Raw genomic sequence first — 20,051 nt, forward strand, 5'->3', positions numbered from 1 at the left:
CGGTGTCTGGACTGAGAGATAGACGGGGTAGCAGGAGGAGGTTCTCCTGTAGAAATCTGGAATACCAGGCTGTGAAGATACAGATATCCCCCCCCTCTATAAATATTTGCTATTAAATGAATAAGGAGCAATCAGTTTTCTAAGCCGATATAATATATCACCTTCACCCGAGAGAGATTTACAATCTAAAGGGAGTGATGCAGCACGGTTCAGGCAGAGCTGAGAGGTAACAGAGTTCATATGTAGACAGACAGAGACACAGAGGAAGCATTTATGTTGCTCAGGAGCAAAGAGTTTTCTTCTGGAAGTCTGCACAGATCACTAAAGAACATACAGTAAAAGAGACTATAACGCTTCTTTATTCTGGTCACAATGCCTTCACACAGAAAGAGGCATGTTAAACGCTTTGATCGCACACAGACGCTCAGCTGATCGGCGCCTATAGCTTCTTCTCTTCGACACATACTGTTCACACTTACACACTGAACGACACATCCGAGACGAGAGTAAAAGGTCTCTATTCTCACAGCTGTAATGTGCTGCGACTTCCTCCTGAAGGGAGAGGGACTCGGTCCAAATAAGGCGGGACAACTTAGATAATATGACCACCTCTTTCAGACGTGCAGTCCTTTAGGTTCATCTAACGGTGATTCAACATGTCGTCTCATGTCTGAAGAAGTGCCAGAGTCACGTCGGCGGTCTCGCTGGGTCAGACTTCAACACTTTCAACGCCGCACGAGTCTAAACTGAATGCAAACAGAGTCTAACAAACAAAGATATATAATCATTTATATCCTGAATCGATCCACCTCCCTCATCTTCAGAAACTCTCCTATGTATGTGGAGGAGAAAAGTGCAGTAATAGCTGCAAAATATATTACATCTAGTCATAATCTGAGAGAAACAAGCTCTGTAGTAAATGTTTCTGTGTGATCACATCTGTAAAAATGCCTTTTATTATATTGTATTTAATATTATATTTACATATTATTGTATAATTATTAATCATCTGTCAATGTTTATAATTTTCTGCTTTGACAATGTAGGTTTCTGCTCTGGCATGCCAATAAAGCTTATTTGAATTTATTTTTGCTCAGAAAATGACTGAACAACTATCAAAATAATTACCAATAATATTCAGTCAATCAACTAATCATTTATTATTGCAGCTCTGCAGCAGCACGAGCTGAAACATGCAGAAACATCACATCTAACATCACTGTAATAAACGTTTTATGTCAATCATCATCTCTTATTACGCACAAAGAAAATACAATTAGATTAATGAACTAGAAAACACTGTAAAAGGAGCTGATTTGAAGTTGCCGTGGAGATTCTTCTCTATAACAACAATAATAATAATAATAATAATGATAATAATAATAAACATACCAGACTTGTGCACCGGGTGCCAAATATCACATGTGTCTCTTTCTGTAAATGTACACCTACATGCATGTATGAGTCACAACAGGCCGATACTTTAACAGATAGATGAAGCCAGTTGTGCATGAAGTAAGATAAGACTATAACACGTCTGCATTTCATTCCTTTGTCCTCTTCATTGCGAGTCATTCACACACAATCAGCTCTATTAGTAGCTGAGGAGAGAGAGAGACCCTACCATCGTTTCCATTGTGTATCATTACTGACTCAATACATCAGTCTAGACTGTGGTTTCCCTTCAGTTCGTTATATTTTGCTAGAATGGAAAGTATAGTAACTGCTGCCTATCAGATGTCCGCATCTATCTCCTCAGACCCACAGTTCCTTGCTTTTTTAGCTCAGAAAGGCCTGTAAAAACAAACTGTATGATTTTTATACGTTCTTTTCATTCTCAGTTCCTCTTCTTCTCTGTTCAACCTCGACATATGTAACAGCAGAGCTAAAGCAGGATGACGTGTGCGAGTTTGCTTCTATTTCAATTGGTTTTTCTACTTGACCTGCAAAGGAACGACCTACAGAAACCCGCCATCCAATAAGACATCGACTCAAATTTTCACCTATTCACTGCTGCCAAATAATCCAAACTCAGACATTCAATTCATTCCTCTAATGACTCGGTTTCATTGCTTTTTTATCTGATTAATCTACCACAAACATCTGTAATCTTCCCACTGTTACGTCCTTTAAATATGTTTTATTGCAGATGTTCTTTCCAGTAGATCAAGGAAGTGATTCCTGCTCAGGAAAGACCTTTCTATCATGAGATTAAATTGCTGATTGACAGTAAAGAAAGGCTTAAATATTAAGATTTGAATGTAAACACACTCCTCTCCCCTGTGAACGCTGTCTGTCTGATACCTCGGAGGGTTTGGGCATCTATCCGACTCTTCTACAAACACATTCATCAGTCACCTCAGGACATGAGACTGCGCTGCCTGTTGTGGCACCAGCGTAGACGTAATGAGAGTTATCGGCCCTGTATTCGTCTCTCAGCGTGGTGTAACGAGAGTGTCGACTGGCAGAGACACACTAACCCGCCCTGATCGCCCTCAGCGCTCTATCTCCTCCCTCCATCCGTTGTGTGACAGTTACGCTCTTTAACTGCCGATTCAATTCACATGGAGAGCATTTAGGGACGACTGACAGGGAGAGCACGCCTGTTTACCTTTTTTTTAAATACATAATTGTAAAATGCTCACATGTGTCGAATGGCATGCAGAGATCTGACAAAATGAAACTGCTAGCTTAACTCTGTGTTGAGCAGATTAAATAAGAGAGCAGATTATGACTCTGGGGTCGGATCCACCGAGGGTCCCACCACTGGATAGACTGTTACTGGCAGTGATGGGAGGAGGGATCATCAGGAACTGGGGGATTTACAGCTGCTGCTGCTGCTGGTGACCATGATGGTGGCAGACAATTACACAGAGCAATATTGAAATATAACAGGATAGAAGAAGAGATTGAATTAAATGAAAGAGATGGCAAAGGAGGTGGAGCAGGTAGAGAGGAGGAGGTGTGGAGGGTGAAGCATCATAGACAAGTAATAAAAACATATTAAGAAGAAAAAAAGGGAGCAGAGACGGAAAGAAAGAAGAGGAGAGAGTGAAGCAGGATTGCAAACAGCAAAAAACAACACAGTTGGTAAACATCCAGGAGTGCTGGCTGCTTTAACTGGCTGCCCAAGCTTCAGCAGCAGGTCCATCACTACACTCAGTCTGCACTCCTCCTCCTCCTCCTCCTCCTCCTCCTCCTCTCTGCTCCTCCCTCTCTATCCATTGCTGCGTCACTTACATCATGGCGCAGCCCTGTTGCCAAGCTGGCTCCACTGTTGTTGGATGTACACACTCAAACACACAGCTATACTCTGCACCTCTGCTCCTGCAGCCCTGCACAGCTCACTATTATCACAAGAGATTAGATTTATATCTAATCTCTTTTCTCCCTCTCTTATTTTTCAATGAGGAATTGACAAGATCAAGTGAACTCCGGCGTCTGCGTGGGGTTCCTCTCTTCACTTGTGTTTTTATTGGCAAAGATCAAAAGAAAACTTATCAAAGCTTCTCGTTTTTAGCAAACTGTTGCAGCGGATCGGATCAGCTGTAGCTAATTAACATGAATTCACTAACTGCTTAAATAAACGTTCGCTTGTTCTCTGCAGCTGGTGTTTGTATTCAGAGAATAAAAAGACGAATCAATCTGTAACAAAACCACGAGAGATCAACAGGGACCAACAGAGCCCTTATTGACCTACTTCTCTACAGAAATGATCAGCTGATCACATCATCGACTCTCCCAGATAAACTTTGATTCATATCATATCAACTTTAATTGATGACTGAATCAGAGCCTTCAGTATTTGCAGGAAGTATCTTGTGAAGTACAGTCGGCTACAGCTGTTAATTGAAGGTGTCAGATACATTTAATTAACATTTCATACATCATGTTGCTCTTCAGGTTGTCAACATTAATCAGACTCAACCAACAAAAGGTTACAGACGTCTTTTAAGTTGTTATTTTAGTCTTTAGTCGCTCACAAACATGTGTTCATATATTTTTCAAAATAAGATTCGATTTAGTTGGAAATCAGGTTGATTGAACGATGTTTCTCTGACGTAAACATAATTTACATCATCGTGACCGTTGGTGGAGCAACGACGTTGTTTAGACCTACATTGAATTTTGCAGCTTAACCCAATTATTGCGACACTGTGTCTGCAGCAAAAAGGACTAATTCCAGCCGATAATCCCAGACTTAACCCGCGAGCTCCCCGACACGCCACACATGCAGGCCTGAATTAAATAATATAATATTTATGATCAAACACTATAATAGATCATTTAGTAACACAAGATATCTTTAAATATTCAGTATATGATGACCAAAATTAAAAGAATAGTCAAATAAAATCAGAGAATTGTATCACTTTGCTGTGATGCAACGTTTAAGACCACAAAATATCAATATGAGATCAGTTTAATAGCATTTGTATTGTATCTACTTATCAAACCCAAAGCCTTAAAGCTCTGTGAGGTTCATTTTTGACTATTTCAAGTGATAAAAGTCAAACCTAATTAATATTTCAGAGCTACTTTTCAAAAGTGGCATAAGACTAAAACTAAAGCTCAAGCTTTCCCAGATATATTACATATTTGGTATTAAGATAAACGACAACCTGAATGCTTTACACATTGTTCTACGATTACGATTACGATCTACAGATTAGTTATACAACAGGTTTAACGACACGTTACTCATTTAGACACAGACTGAAAATGAAACCAGTCATCAGAACTCAAATCTAACAACAAAAGATCTCAGATGATCTAGTTTACAAGAAATATTATTCTATCAGTATATCACCAACTGCACAGCAACACTCATAACACATGCATGGCTCCTGCAAACACACACAGAAACCTCCTGACTGCAGACTTTAGCCATTAATCCTCCCACTATCACCCCTACCTCCCATATTTCTCTCTCTCTCTCTCTCTCTCACTCACACACACGTCTTTTTATATTTTGTGTCATTGCAGAAGCCGAGCACACAAGCTCTTGTGAATGCTTTCCTTCTTCAGTATAGCAGAGCTCTGTGCAGCTTTTCCTCTGAGCTCTGCACAAATCTCGCTGCGCTCTCAAGGCCACAAAGTTAAAATGGTTCAGGATTAACATTTAACGTGGTGGGACCGGCCGAGGATCCAAAGTCCCCCCCCCCCGCCCCCCCCCCCGTCGAGCTGAAATCACCAGTTTACCTGCTGTACAAGCACGTGGGCTGACACTGTAAACACATATAATTTGTGAAATATGTCACTTCTAAAGATTTCCTGCCACTTTGCCAAGACCATCGGTTTTCCACTAAGAGAAATAAAAATCCAGTTTACTCTGCATCATATTACAGAGTCGAGAGAATCAACTACGCAGCAGGAAAAGTGTGTTCTTGTATGCACAACTGTATGTGTGTTTGTTGAACACTAGGGCTGTCCAAGGTTGATTAATCCACAGCATTAGCACAAGCTCTGGACAGAGGTTACAGAGGCTCCTCTATGGTTTTGCTGCTGTCATTCAAACTGACTGCAGACGTACACATACGCTTTATTCCCACACCTCCACGACGTCCTGACGCAGTAGATGAAAGAGAAACGTTATCGATCAGGTTAAGACCGTGAGGGAGACACACAGACGGGGAGACAGACAAACTTAACACCCACTCGGTTTATTTCCGTCCATACATCCCGCCTGTCAGTCGATTCAAATCCACAAACTCCTTGTTGTGAGGAGACAGTAGCTAACCGCCACCTCGCAAAATAAAAGCTAAAATAACTTAACTGAAGTTTAAAGCTCAATAAAATAAAAAGCATTGCAGCAATTAGCACAAAGGAATTCAGTCTTATTCAAAGTGTAAAAACTTCTAGTCAATAAAGGTCTTTATTATCCACTCAGTACCTTGTAACAGAGACCCGGGATGCAAGTTGAGCCCTGGACCCGATTCTATTGGTTCTGTATCAATACGTCTAACTCACAGACCGCTCTAAACATGTGATGTGTCGTAATCATCGCAGGATAAAAATGTGTTTCTTGAGACCAGATGGAGAGTTTGAGCTGTGAAAAACATGACATGTATTGCTATTTTTTTTTTTTTTTCCACCATAGCTGCTCATTAATTGTTGATGCGTCATGTTGTTGTCGGTGTTACTGTTCTGTTCTGTTCAGGTCAACAGCAATTTTGGATCAAATCTAAAAATGATTGAGTCTATTAGGACTGGATTTAATTTCATTTCATTTTTATTTTATTTTTAGCAGGAAAAAACAGCAGAGCGATGCAGAACCAGGACCAGCTGTGGGCCTGACACAGTTTAGAAACTGTTCTCCAGCAGTGAGAACAAAAACATAAAACAATACAGGCAGAAAGTTAGACAAAGAATATTCTTTCTTTTATATATGTATGGGCTGAAACATGCCTGTTTTTGAGAGTGGACTGTCAATGAAAGAATATACAGACAAGAGGGAACAATAAGGTTGATTATTGGGTTTGGGTTCCTTTCACATCAGGTCTCTCTTTATTTAAAATTAATTTATGCAGTTTGTGGTGGGTTATCAAAGGGTCAGTTTCATGACGAAGACGACTGCATTTATATAGCACTTTTACCCAAAGTGCTTTACAGTGTTTCTGCTGATCATTCACCCCTTCACACTCACATTCACACACTCATACTCACACACTGATGGTGTCAAACTGCCATGCAAGGTGCTGGTAAAACCATCTGGGTTCAGTATCTTGCTCAAGCACACTATGACATGCAGACAGGAAGAGTCGGGGATCGAACCACCGATCTTCTGATTCTTCTAACCTCAAAAAGTAAACAGACTTTACAGATAAATGTGCTTCTTGCAACCGCCTGATTTATGCTATTTTTGCAAAACGAAAGACAAAACAGAAGACGAGAGAGCGAGAGAGACAGAGCAAGGAGACCCAAAATGAACCATTTACCATAATGACTTACCTGGGACAATAGCCTGATTGTTCCAGGTAGCCACATTTAGCATCGTTATGTCCTGAAAATTAAATTACATCATCCTACTGTAAACCTTTGCTGTGTAAACTTAACTTGAACCTGAATTTGAAAGCTAACAAATGTAAGAACTCAAACTGTCGCCAGAGGGAGGTGGGCCTCCTGCCATACAGGCCACATTATTTACTGTCCAATATCCTGTTGAGACATTATATTTCCCTACAGGGCAATAGAAGCATCCTTTTACGACACCGACTTCAAAGTGATGTTGTTCAGCTGCATCCGCTAGCGTTTAGCCGTCTGTGTGTGTTTGACTACTTTACAACTAATCATCCGTCCGGTCTTTGATGATGTCAGCTGGTCGAATCCTCCCTGCAGCCACAAACAGCCTGATACAAACTAGGCATTGGATATTTCTGTCCATTCTCATTTTTTCTGCGGTTGTTTCCTCCAAATCACCTTGACTTGATGCACTGTACCGCCATGATTCAGTTGTAAGATCACACATGAAACTCATCCCTACAATCTGACAGCTGTGATTTGCTTTACTTGACTAAAGGCAGCTTTTTCATCTTGTTTCTCAAACTGTTTGGTTCCCGAAACCATCCAATCATCCATTAGCTATACCCACGTATCCTTTAGAGGGTGGCGGAGGGACTGGAGGAAATCCCAGCTTACATATTTTCGCTGGAGGAGACGTGTGAAGTAATGGCATTACCATCCTAAACAAAAACAATTACAGTAATAAGCAACAGAAGCAAAGCCATTTCTAGACCAGGAAATAAACCCAGGCACCGAGCACTCAATGGCTCCCCATAGACAGCGCCGTTCCCCCTGCCCAGAGTCTGAGAAACACAAGCTTAGACACATTTCACCAACACTCATAGCGGAGCTGACTGAAGCACCAGGAGAAGCCCGGCACAGTGCATGAGAGGCAGGGGTGGTCATGTTAAGTTCCTAAAGGCATCTGTGGATGTGAGAGGGAGACAGACACTGCACATGGGTCTGCTCCTACAGCACAAATGGAGTTGGAAGCAGACTGAAAATAAATATAATCTGTAGATATTATAGTCACTGAATCAAACATGGTTTCAAATGCAGACACAGCTTTCAGGTGTGATAGATACACAACAGTATTGTCTACATAGACGATATTAGCACTCCAACACAGACTAATGATATCTATTTTTATGCAGATGATACGATCTTTTATGCACATGACTCACTCAAATTTAAAACTACTGTTTATCAGAACAGGACCCTGGACTAGCTAACTCTTGATACCCCATGAGTAACGCTGAACTTAGGAAAAATGTGGGACATTGGGAACATATTGGTAGTTAAGTAGTGTGAAGTGTATGGGTTAGATGCAATGTACTTGTCATCTGTTATTTAAAAAAGCCTAAATGCACAACGGTGCAACGAGAAACATGATTCCATTAAATTTCAGGAAAATCTGACAAACAGCATGTTTTTTTAAATATTGTGGTTCTAACTAGAGCTGGACCGCTAGATAAATCAGCCAGGCTTATTGCAGATACATCAGTATCACTGTATATGTCAGTCGATAAGTAACAAGAAATTGCAGTACATAAATGCCAAACTAGGTTTTAGGGAATTTAGCACAAGTGTTGTTAAGGCTGCAACTATTTTCATTATTGATTAATCTGCCGATTATTTTCTCAAACAGTCGATTGTTTGGTCTATAAAATGTCAGAAAATAGTGAACAATGACCATTATAATTTTCCAGAGTCAAGAGTGACATTTTCAAATGTGATGTTTTGTGCACAACCCAAATATATTCAGTTTACTTTCATTGAAGACTAAAGAAACGAGAAAATATTCATATTTGAGAAGCCTTTCAGAATATTTGGACATTTATTTGTTTAAAAATGACTTAAAACAATTAATCGATCATCAAAGTAGATGCTAATTAATTTAATAGTTGTCTCCAACAAAGTCATTGTCTAGAGTGACCCATTTCCTATACAACAACCCCTTCTGCACAAAGACAAAACAGGGTCTAATATATCTTTTAGAGAGGAATCACTCTGCTGCTCCTGCAACAGCTCACAGTGTGACACCGGCAGCAGCAAAACAGACAGAGATGGAATCTCCAAACTGACGTCACCACATTTCCTGTCAGACGTGACCACACACAGGCTGAAAAGATCTCCCGGTTAACACAGTGGAGCTCTCGTCAGAAACGGCGTCATCCTGACAGAGTGTAACCACAGGTGATGGACGAGCGTCAACCCAAACACGGCTAGCAGCCAAGCCATTGCCCAAAATATAGTGAACCCCTTTGATGAGCAACGCCGGCCGCACGCCCACAACCACCTCACCCTGTACAAGCTCACAGCTACGGATCATTTTGTGTAAGGGAATAAACAAAACGGTTAAACCAATCCCCCAACTGAGGATATGGTCACCAGTGTCAGTCTCTGCTGATAAAGGCAACACAGAGTCCACTATGTAAGAATCATTTGTACCTGTATCCCTCAGGATTTTTATCAGGACTGTAGCGTCGCTTCCCACCAGTGACCATTTCTAATGAAAGGAGCATACGCAGCCAAAACATCAGGCTCACAACCATTAGTGGAAAGCACCTCAGAGACACCACCAGCACCAACAGGCGCAGCAGGCTCAACATCAGGTTTCTCTCCCTTATTTCCAGTCTGTAACGCAGGACAATCAGCCTTCCAATGGCGTGTCTCTCGTCCAAGTTGCCTCGTGACTTACGGTCAAAATGAACCAGCTTCCCCTGGCCACATCTGGTCGAACGAAGCAGCGCCAGAATTATTTCCTCTCCGCCCAAAGTCATCACACGCAGCAATGCGCTCTGTCTATCTGCCAATATATTGTTTTCGGATTTTTTTTAACTCCTTAACTTCAATATCCGCATCATTCCTTGATTTTCTGTCAATCATATAGTCATCATATTGTCATCTTAAGCAATGCTCTCCAGCATCAGTAGTGATCCTGTAAATGCCTCGCCTGTGGTCTGCCCAGGCCACTTGGCCCAGACATGGCTGAACATTACAGGTGGCACCAGGTTGTCTGTGCGATCGTTTCAGAGCTTGTCAACTCCGGAAACCAGCCCTGCCAGCCTTGATTGATTTAGTCAGTAAACCACCTCAGCTCCCAGACTTGGCTCTGCACAGAGAGAGGCAGAGACGCAGATGATGCTGAGGAGAGGTGACGTGATGGATGGCGACTGACGAGAGCCTAACTGAGGCGGGAGAGGTGTTGGGGGGGGGAGTGGCATACAAATCAAATTCTTGTTTATTGTTTGTCTGCTGTTGTTTTGTGGTCCTGCAGCATCGGGAGTTGAGGTTGGTGTTAAATCTGTCAGCGTTAATGCCCGCCGAGGCCACAAATGCCAAAAAAAATATATATACCCTCGTCGCACAGGAGAACGCTTTGAATAAAAACATCAAATTACTTGCTTATTGATGAGAGTGATATTGGTTTCATTAGAGTTTGCCATAATGGTCGACTAAAATATGACCCATAGAGAAAACAGTGATGCTCCTTCTTTCATTAAATGCTCTTTATTTTTCTGAGAATTCATTGCATGATCATCATTCTACCATCTCCGACTCCTGCGGTCAGTCAGTGCTGTCGGCATGGCGATTTAAGCTTATTTTAGTGTTGTACTTAAAAGGTGGAGCGCAGGATTTTTGTCTCCCCCTTCAGGCAGTGAGAGTAATTACAAAAACACTGTTTACACGTGCTTACGTCATAGCTGTAGCCTACTCCGTCATTTCTGTTGCGGCTGTAAAACAGTGGAGAAATTGTTTTGAGTATCACAGAACCCACGAGAAATGACTCGTTTCACTATCAGAATCTCATCCATTTGTTCCGATAACATTTGGAAAGTCTAGAAGAGCCAAGCGATTAAGTGATTTTATCCCCATTCAAATTAGCGGAGAGCTAACCGGAAGTTAGCTGGTTAGAAGTCTGCATTCATGAGGCCAGCGCGGGAATGTCAAACCCAACACAAGAGTAAAAACTTCAGTATACTGTGAAACACAGAGAGATTTATCTGGCAGTGATTGGCTTAACCAGCGTTGTATGCACTCATTTGGTGTTTATATGTAAAAGTTCTGCACTGCAGGTTTAAGAGTTAGTTAAATGCATCAAATGTGACGAAATGTAACTGAAATGAATAAAAAAAGACATGTGACTCAAAAGGGTTTTGAGTGTGATTACATTGGAGACACTGCAACAGTCTGACTCTTGAGGTGGGCGTGGTCGGTCTCTGCAGCAGACACAAGTCAACACTTCTTATGTCATGTAGGGTTGTGCATGCACACACCCGAAAACACAGTCAGACAACTACAAGACTAAATTTAACCTTATCTAGAGACTAAAAATTATATAAAAAACCATCATAGTGACAAACACGCTGCTCCTCGCTCGATCTCGCCTCCTCCGACACCACCACCACCACCACGTCTCTGCATTGAGCCGATCCATCAGGCGTATGCAGACTTGTTTCTTGTTGATTTAGCAGCTGAAACCACAGCCGGGAGGTGGCTGGCTGCTGACTTGACACACTGTGCGACGCACGGAGCACACAGAAGGAGATTGCTCTGGAAAATGACAACTGTGTAAAGAGGTGTCCCCGTCTAACGCGCACATGATCGCTTATCGTTTGAAATTGTATGTGCATGAATCATTAAATTGCTCTATTTAGAAACAGTCAGAATAGCCTGGCGACAGCAATCAGTGTGTCGCTCATGCTTTCTGCTTCTTTTAGAAAGACATTTCCGGGGCATTGCTGATCACACCACATACAGATACAAGAGGGCTCGATATCAGTGTCTCATCACTATCATTTGTATGTTCAGATTGGGTGATACTTACACTCCTATTTTCCAAGACTGAACAAAATCTACTGATTGACAGTTTTCAATATGTCACCAAGGCCAAAAGGTAGGCTTTTCTGTTTCTATGTTTTTGAGATGCAAGAGAAGCTGTGCAGACTATTTGCCAGGCAGCAGGTTACCAAGTTTGCCACACAAAGGATGAAATCCTATATTAGCGTCATCTTGTATCCTAGACGACGTCATTAACAGCTCAGCAGTAACAGGTTTTGTGACTGAGAGCACACCTGAGACTAACTAAACAAAAGTTATTTGAGGGATAAAGTCGGTTAGCATACACAAACACACCATAATGCTTAAGTAACCATTTGAAGTTGAACATCATAAATCAAAAACAGCCTGAAACATCCAAAAGCATTAAAGGAAAAGTTCAGCATTTGAGTAAATAATATATATATTATTTGCTTTCTTTCCAAGAGTTAGATGAGAGTAATCTGTGCACTATATATGAAGCTATAGCCAGCAGCTAGTTAGCGTAGCTTAGCATAAAGACTGGAAACAGCTAGCCTACCTCTATCCAAGGCTATAACAAAATCCCCCTACAAGCACTTGTAAAGCTCATTAATTGACAAGTTATATCTTGCTCGTTTAATCTACGGCTGCAACTAACAATTACTTTCATTATCGTTTAATCTGTTGATTATGTTCTCGATGAGTTAATCAATGAGTTGTTTGGTCTATAAAATGTCAGAACATTATGAAAAATGTTGATCTTTGTTTCCTTAAACTCAAGATCCAACCTAAAATGTCTTGTTTTGTCCCGACCAACAGTCCACAACCCAAAGATATTCAGTTTCCTGTCAAAGATGACTAAAGAAACCAGAAACTATTCACATTCAAGAAGTGGGAACCAGAGAATTTTGGCATTTTTTTCTTAAAACTGTCCAAATAATGTTCTGTCCATCAACTAACGGATCAACTGACGAGTCATTGCAGCTCTAGCTCAATTCCTTAAAAATGATTAAGTTTAAAAACAACAAGTTGTGGTTTTACAGTGGGGTTTCAGTGTCGGACTATTTCTTGGCCTTGTCACAATGGCTTCCTGGATTCTCCACTGGTCGCTCGGCAACCACACAGTGACTACAAAACATCAAACAGTTATTCTTACACTTTGGTTTTTGTAGCCTACAGATTAAACAAATGAGATATAAAATGTTAAATTGTGAGCTTTAGAGGCCAAAAAAAAAGGGAATAAGTGAATTTCCAAAAAATGTCGAAAGAAAAACGTCCTCTCCGTGAACTCCTGTTCGTGACTGTAAAAAGGGGACAAACGCAGCATTTTTCTATTTCAATAACATTAATAGGACCTTTTATTATGACTGAAAAACACAGCTGAGACACAATGCAGTACCAATGTTGCTGTAGAAACAATTTCCTTCCAGAAAACATAAAATACTTTCTCATCTATTTAATGTCATGACCCCAAACTGAACTGTATTATCAGCTTGACATTATATTGAACCCCTTCCAGTCAGGAATATGAAAGGAAGAGTACACCATGTTCTTCTTCCTCTATACTTAACCTGTATGACAGAACAACAATGTAATGCTTGTTTTCTGAACACCAACGTTACTAAATATGACACTGAAGTTAAGGTGAGATGACTGTAAACTGTAAAACTCTTTCTTTAAACAGATGCTTGGTATTAGAGGCCCCCCCCCCCACCCCAAAACCTCCATTTATGGCGAATGAATCCATCACCCTCTCTCTCTCTCTTTCTCTCTCTCAAACTGAATAGTTTCCACATTAGTTGCCAAGTGATCGGCTAGGGCCTGTTCTGAGGACATTGCCTCTGTTGGGGCTGACTAAGACCACGAGTAGTGCCACTGAAAGAGCAGAGATGTGTGTGTGTTTCTTCTACCGGCTCTATTAGACCTTAAAAAAGAGGAAATATCATCCCCTGCTTTTTGACAGGTTGACAGCCTGACTCACCTAAGCCTTGACATGCTTTTTAGCACCCAGAAGAAACACCGGTGCGCAAAACAAGAAGCAAAAGCTCAGTATAATGTAGGGAGGTTTGTCTGCAACCAGAAGCATTGGCCTGCTCCTCTTTGTGAAGCCTCATATGTGCCGGCTCTGGGACCTCAGTACCCCTTCATCTGAGCGGTAACCAGGCCAGATCCAATTAAGCCGTCTCTCGCTCCGCGTCCTGAACATTTCACTCTCAGACTTGCAAGCAGTGCACCGCGGCGTTTGTAACGTGGTCGTTTGCAGCACATAAAAAACTACCGTCCAGGTGAGTACATCACAGCAGCACCGAGAACACCTGGAGACAAAGACTACAACTAAAAGTCTTCCCTGAGCGGTCGGGGGGCGGGCTCGGCTTTGTTCAGGCAGAGATCTCTTGACATTTTTAGGCCCACATAAATATGCTGTAAAAGCAGCATATCCCAACATGAAATCAGGGCTTTAGTAAAGAATGTGTTCCTACAGTTATGGCAGAGAAAGCAACCTGTGGTCGGGCACTGAGAGAACTGCTCATGTAATCATGATTCAGGGTCAGATAAAATTGTGCCCTAGATTTAACTCCAAAATAAAGCACAATCAATCACAGAACAAGAATGTGAGCCAGGCTCTATGGTGAAGCAGAACAATAACGTTGCCTGCCTGAGAACGTTTTTTGCATTGCTGCAAACAGCAAGCTGTCCAGAAAGACTGGAAATTCTTCCTTAAACAAACTAGAAAAAAGACCCATTATATGTCTGCACAATGAGATCGAATGAATGAACGCATAACTATGAATTTATACTGCAGCATAGTTGTTTTTTCCCCCAGTTGCTCTATTTGACTCACACACCAGTAACATCTATTGATGTGTAAGGACAACTGTCGATGCTCAGTCCTGTTGAAACACTTGACAACAGACTGGATCTAAATGACTGATGGCCTTTTCATAACTCACGCTCGTTTGGAGCTGTGACAGACATGTACTAATAAACTGAAGGCAAAAGATAGCATGCCTTTATGAAGATGACACATCCTAAAGGAGGAGACATAATAGCTTGAAAATGTCAGTAGGTGGAAAATGAAAGTGCAAAGCGAGACTGTGGTAATGCACTTTCCCAAAACTGAATGCAATAAAACTGTTTAGCTGTAGAAAAGGCTGGAACCCGCGTGGGCGACTCTGGTACCCCGGCTGCCCACAACATGACACTATCCCACTAATCCCTATTGTTCCAACCGCCTGGTCGGTGGAGTTTACCTTGAAGTTGCTGGAGTTGACCCACGAGCTGGCGATGCCGTCGACCATCTTGTCGAGAGCCGTCTGATCCTGCTCCAGGTCGTAGGACTTCTCTTTGTCCAAGATGTAGTCGATGATCTCTTGCCCCACCTGCAGACGTCGGCCCATGTCCTTCTGCAGGACCTGGGCCAGGCAGTTCTCCATGCTGGGCTCCATCATCCCGGCCTCAGATAAGCACCTCCTCTGCTTTCCTCAGGCCGCCTGCTTTTGAATGACTGACTGGCTGCCTACTAGCGATCCTCCACTGCTCAAAGCAGCGGGAATGACAGCTAAACAAAAGAAGCCCCACTTGTGGTGAGTATGTGGCTGGGTGACCCGGAAAAGAGGGAGAAAAGAAAAAAGAGACAAGTGTACCCAGTCTGCTTGTATTTTTATCCCTAAGGACAGGCCTTCTTTTTGTGCCAAGTGCTAGCTCGCTCGCTAGCAAGCTAGTGGCCGTGCCCTAGGGATGGATGGAGCAGTGCTTGGGGAATGGCAGCAATGCAGCATGTGTGTGTCTGGACAGCAGCTGGGGAAAGTTTACTACTCCCTCCCACTTGGGCTTTTTTTTTTTTTTTTTTTCTCCCCCTCTCTCTTCTCTCTCTTCTCTTAGAGGAGTCGGAGCCAAACCGCTATAGCAGGGTTGGAAGAGGTTTGGTTTTTGGTGAGCAGGAGGCAAAGCAGCAAATGGAGATGGAGAGGGCTGGATCACAGCTCCATGTCTTGTCCCGGGATCTGGCCTGGAGAGCCCTGGAGGAGCAGAAGAGAAAGAAAACAAACATAGAGTTCATTTATTTGAATCTTTTCATTTTAAATAGAAACATCATTATTGATGCTGCTGGTACACAAACACCACATTTATTTCAGATTTTGTTAGTGAAATGAGAGAAGTTCATCTAACAAAATAAAAGCATAGTGATATACACTATATTGACAAAAGTAAGTGGACGTCCTTGCCCATGTGTACTTGTGGTATAGGGCTGTTATTTCCAATGAAGGGGAAATCCTAATATAATCTACATATATATTATTTTCTTTCACCATTGATTAATATTTTTGATTAGTTATTTGGACTAAAAGATGGGAGAAAATAATAAAATGCTCAACACCATCACATAAAATGAAAAACCCCAGCAAATAATCATATTTGGCATTTTTGCATGAAAGGGGTTTAAACATTATGTAAACTGATTATCAACATAGTCGCAGGTTATTTTTCTGTCTATCAACTAATCAATTAACAGCCTGATTGTTTCAACTAGACAACTTTGTGGCAACAGTTTGACTCTTTCCTGTCTCAGCATCACAACGACGGTCCATAAAGAAACGTCAGTCTGGTTTGTGGAAGAACTTGACCTGCTTGCACAGAGACTCAGACTCAGCACCTTTGGGATGATCTGGAAGGAGCCAGGACCTTGTTGCCCAACATCCGTGGTCGACCTCACTAATGCTCCTGAGGCTGAATGGGAGCTAATCTCTCTCTCTCTCTTGCAGCCAGGTTTCAAAATCTTTTGGAAAAACCTTCCCCGGAACAGCGGAGATAAGCTGTTATAATTAAAATCCACGGTTTTGGGATTGACATGTGAGACAATCATGTAATATTCAAGCGTCAAAATACCTTGAGCCTTAGTAAGTAAGTGTTGAAAAAGCTAAACACGCTAGCAGCCGGTGATGAGGGTAATAATCAGTGCTGCTTAGCTAACACATTTAGGCCTTGAACTCTGGAAAAAGGAATAAAAAAAAAAAAAAAATCAACATTCAAAAATGACAAGGCTCTTCACTGACAGCTTCATCTTGACAGCCCACTACTGCCATGTAAACACTGGGGGGGGGTTGAGGTGGTAAAACTTCAGCAGCAACTCCAGATGAATAAGACACAAGGACGTCGCTGCAGTGTTTACTTGTTCCACATTTCAAAAATGCTCAATCATACATACGCTGATGGGTCTCTCCTCTCTTTCAAACTTTCAGCTTTTTTGTGTGTGTGTGTGTGTGTGTGTGTGTGTGTGTGTGTGTGTGTGTGTGTGTGTGTGTGTGTGTGTGTGTGTGACGAGTCTATATGTCGGAAAGGAATGCTTAAACAACTCTTTATCAGACGTGGGCCTTTGTTCTGGCAAGTGAAAATCAAACCTGCATGTGTTGAAGCAGTTAGATACGGGCTGAATTCACTGGACTATGACCTTCTCGGTGACATAACGTGTGAACTACTTTCTCCTTGTTAGTGCAAAGTCATTGTTGAAACACGAGCTAAATTATATGAGAAGCTCCCTTTTTTATACCAGTTAACTGTGGTGATATTTGCTAAATTTATTCAATTGTTAGCTTACTTAACAAGCACAATACAGATAAACAATGTCACGTGATGTTATGTAGATATGATCTCTGGCTAAGCAGTAAAATTCAGGTTAAAAGCAGCTAAACATATAAGTGGATAAACAGTGTATTGTACATGACTGACATGCAAGTGTAAGAGTGTGTATGAGTGTAAATAAATGTTAAAAAGAAGCTACAACGGTCTGAGTGTGATACATATTAGTAATAATGTGTTAGCACTGCATGTATGAAGCTCTTTGAGTTGCTAAGTATTCTGTTTAAAGGACAAGTTCACAATTTTTCATGGCTACCCTAAAAGCAACAGTCAGGAGCCCAAATGAATGTCGTCCAAATGAGTCATATCAAGTATATATCTTTCAACGTTACAGTCTATTTAGTGCCTCTTTTTGTTACTATACTTCCACCGCAGCTCAACACTGTCCGAGGAAACACAAAGAGGGAATTCGATGCTATAAAAGACTGTAAATGTGTCAGATATCCACTTGATATGACTAACTCAGACTGCTGAAGCCTCATATAAGCTTCACATCAACTTTTAAATGCATTTTTGCACACACTGTGGATTTTGTCCTCCATTATTTACACTGAAAACACATATGGAAAAACTGTAAATCTTTCCTTTAAAACCATAAAAAATGCATTGCATGTCAATAACTTAATAACATGGCAATTTTCTGCTACTGCATTGCAATATACCACCTTAAAACTGCTCTACTCTCACCTTTGACAGGCCAGTCATCCTTGTCAGCCAGATTTGCTTGGTGTCTGTTTTGCCACACACACACACACACACACACACACACACACACACACACACACACACACATATATACATACACACACACACACACAGCTCTCTGCTTTTGTGCAACGTTAGCTGCTAGCAAAACCAAACGCAGGAGGAGCAGCCCTGACAGCCTCTAAACACTTAAAACGTGATACAAAACGTCCCCCTCTGTGTTTCACCATTAAAACACACCTTTCCCTTTTTTTTTGTTTCTCTGTAAAAACAGCTGGCTAACCCTTTCCCACCCTACCAGACAAGAGTAGGTGTGTGTGTGTGTGTGTGTGTGTGTGTGTGTGTGTGTGTGTGTGAGGAGGAGAGAGGAGAGAAGAGGAGAGAGGAGGAGAGGAGGGGGGATAAAAGCTAAAGCTAGCCCCTAGCGGAGCCCTTCCTTTCAATGAAACGTCAGGCAGGCAGGCAGACAGACAGGCAGCACAAAGACAAGAAAATGTGCCGAGGAGGTGAACATTCATTATTCCTGTATTTACTCACCATATCCTGCTTGAAAGCCGCGGCTGGTTTGGTCATACAGCTCCTGTGTCTTGTACCAAATATTACAGTGTACGGCCCAAAAAATCTCTTGTGTCTTTCTCTTTCTCTCTCCACCCGGAATGCTGCCTGCAGGACAAGAATGGGATCGTCGTGCGCAGGCGCAGTAGATCCAGGGATGATGTTGGCACTTGGAAAACTGTCGCATGGCAATGCAAAAAAAAAAAAAAAAAAAAAAACTTGTAGTGTATAACTCGACCTCTGGCGACATCTACTGGACAAACGGGCTCTGTGATTTCCAGTTTGCGCAGGGAAGGTTGTTACCGTTCAACAAGCTGCAGGATTTACATTTAAAACCTGAATCCTGCTGACCGGGGTCCCTGCAGACCCCAGAGGTTTAAGTTTTGTCATATCTCACAGGTGCTTTATTCCATCATTCCAGTTTTTCATGCCTCAATTTGTCAACATCAATTTGTTCTTAATGGCTTCATATCATTGTTTTCCGACTTCCGCCTATGCAGTTTTAATAGATGGAACTATTTATTGAGTTCATGTTTGCCAGGGGTCCTAATTTAAAGTATCACACATTATCAGGGGGGTCGGGGCTCTCTGTCAGTCATTATGAAGGCTTTGTGGAGAGATTGTAGTTGGGATAAAAGCTGCACTTTGTATTAAATCAAAGTATATATTTTCATTTTACACAATATGCAAATTAACTGTAACTTTCTTAAATAATAATGTTTTTTTTCAGATGACATTAATTACATAACTAATTATGTTTTTAGAAGAAACAAGTTAACATTTTGCCATGATGGTTGTTTCTTACAGTAATTAATTCTTGTATGTTAAATATGTTGGTAGGATGAAGGTTAAACAGGGATCAGTCTTAAAGTCCTGAGTGATCTGCTGCTTATTGTTTTATGGAACTTGCAACTTTTTACTTCTTTGTGTGTACTTTGTTGTTTCGTGTTATAATGCATGTATACATATTGTTGAGTCTTGTGCAGCTTCATGTGTATTATACTGTTGACTTTTATGTATTTTAAAAGCCCATCTAGGGACAGGCATTACAAACTAGCTTAGGCTATAAGTTCATGCTATATACCTGTCCCCACACAAATAAACATTAAATAAATAAAGGATAGGCTACAATTTGTCAAGTCTGTCTTAAAAACAACAGTCAGATGTCCATATGAACAGTGAGAGAAGTTTTCCTCACTGTAATCATTCCTCCTGTTCATACTGGATATTAAAAGATCCTTCAAATGTGTTTTCAATGTAAGTGATGGAGGCCAAAAATTAAAAGTTGATGTGAATGTCATATTTATTGAATGTAATTCTTAATCATTTTAATCAGAATACATATATAT

At 41.3% G+C, this 20,051-nt stretch overlaps 1 protein-coding gene across 12 annotated transcripts in view; it reads right to left on the minus strand.

Moving 5' to 3' along the window:
* The window catches only part of clasp1a (cytoplasmic linker associated protein 1a), a 93,320-nt gene extending 74,467 nt beyond the window's left edge, over window positions 1-18,853 (minus strand). For 10 of the 12 annotated variants that reach the window (XM_042425810.1, XM_042425811.1, XM_042425809.1 and 7 more), the window contains exons 1-2: window positions 18,685-18,853; window positions 15,057-15,824 (exon numbers count right to left, since the gene is read on the minus strand). In XM_042425810.1, coding sequence (XP_042281744.1) covers window positions 15,057-15,254 — 198 coding nt within the window. In that variant the 5' untranslated portion in view covers window positions 15,255-15,824; window positions 18,685-18,853. The remainder of the gene's footprint in view (window positions 1-15,056; window positions 15,825-18,684) is intronic. The other 2 variants (XM_042425812.1, XM_042425816.1) reach the window with 1 other exon arrangement.
* Window positions 18,854-20,051: the final 1,198 nt, after the last annotated feature.

This window comes from Thunnus maccoyii, chromosome 11 (assembly GCF_910596095.1).
Source record: "Thunnus maccoyii chromosome 11, fThuMac1.1, whole genome shotgun sequence".
NCBI lineage: Eukaryota > Metazoa > Chordata > Actinopteri > Scombriformes > Scombridae > Thunnus > Thunnus maccoyii.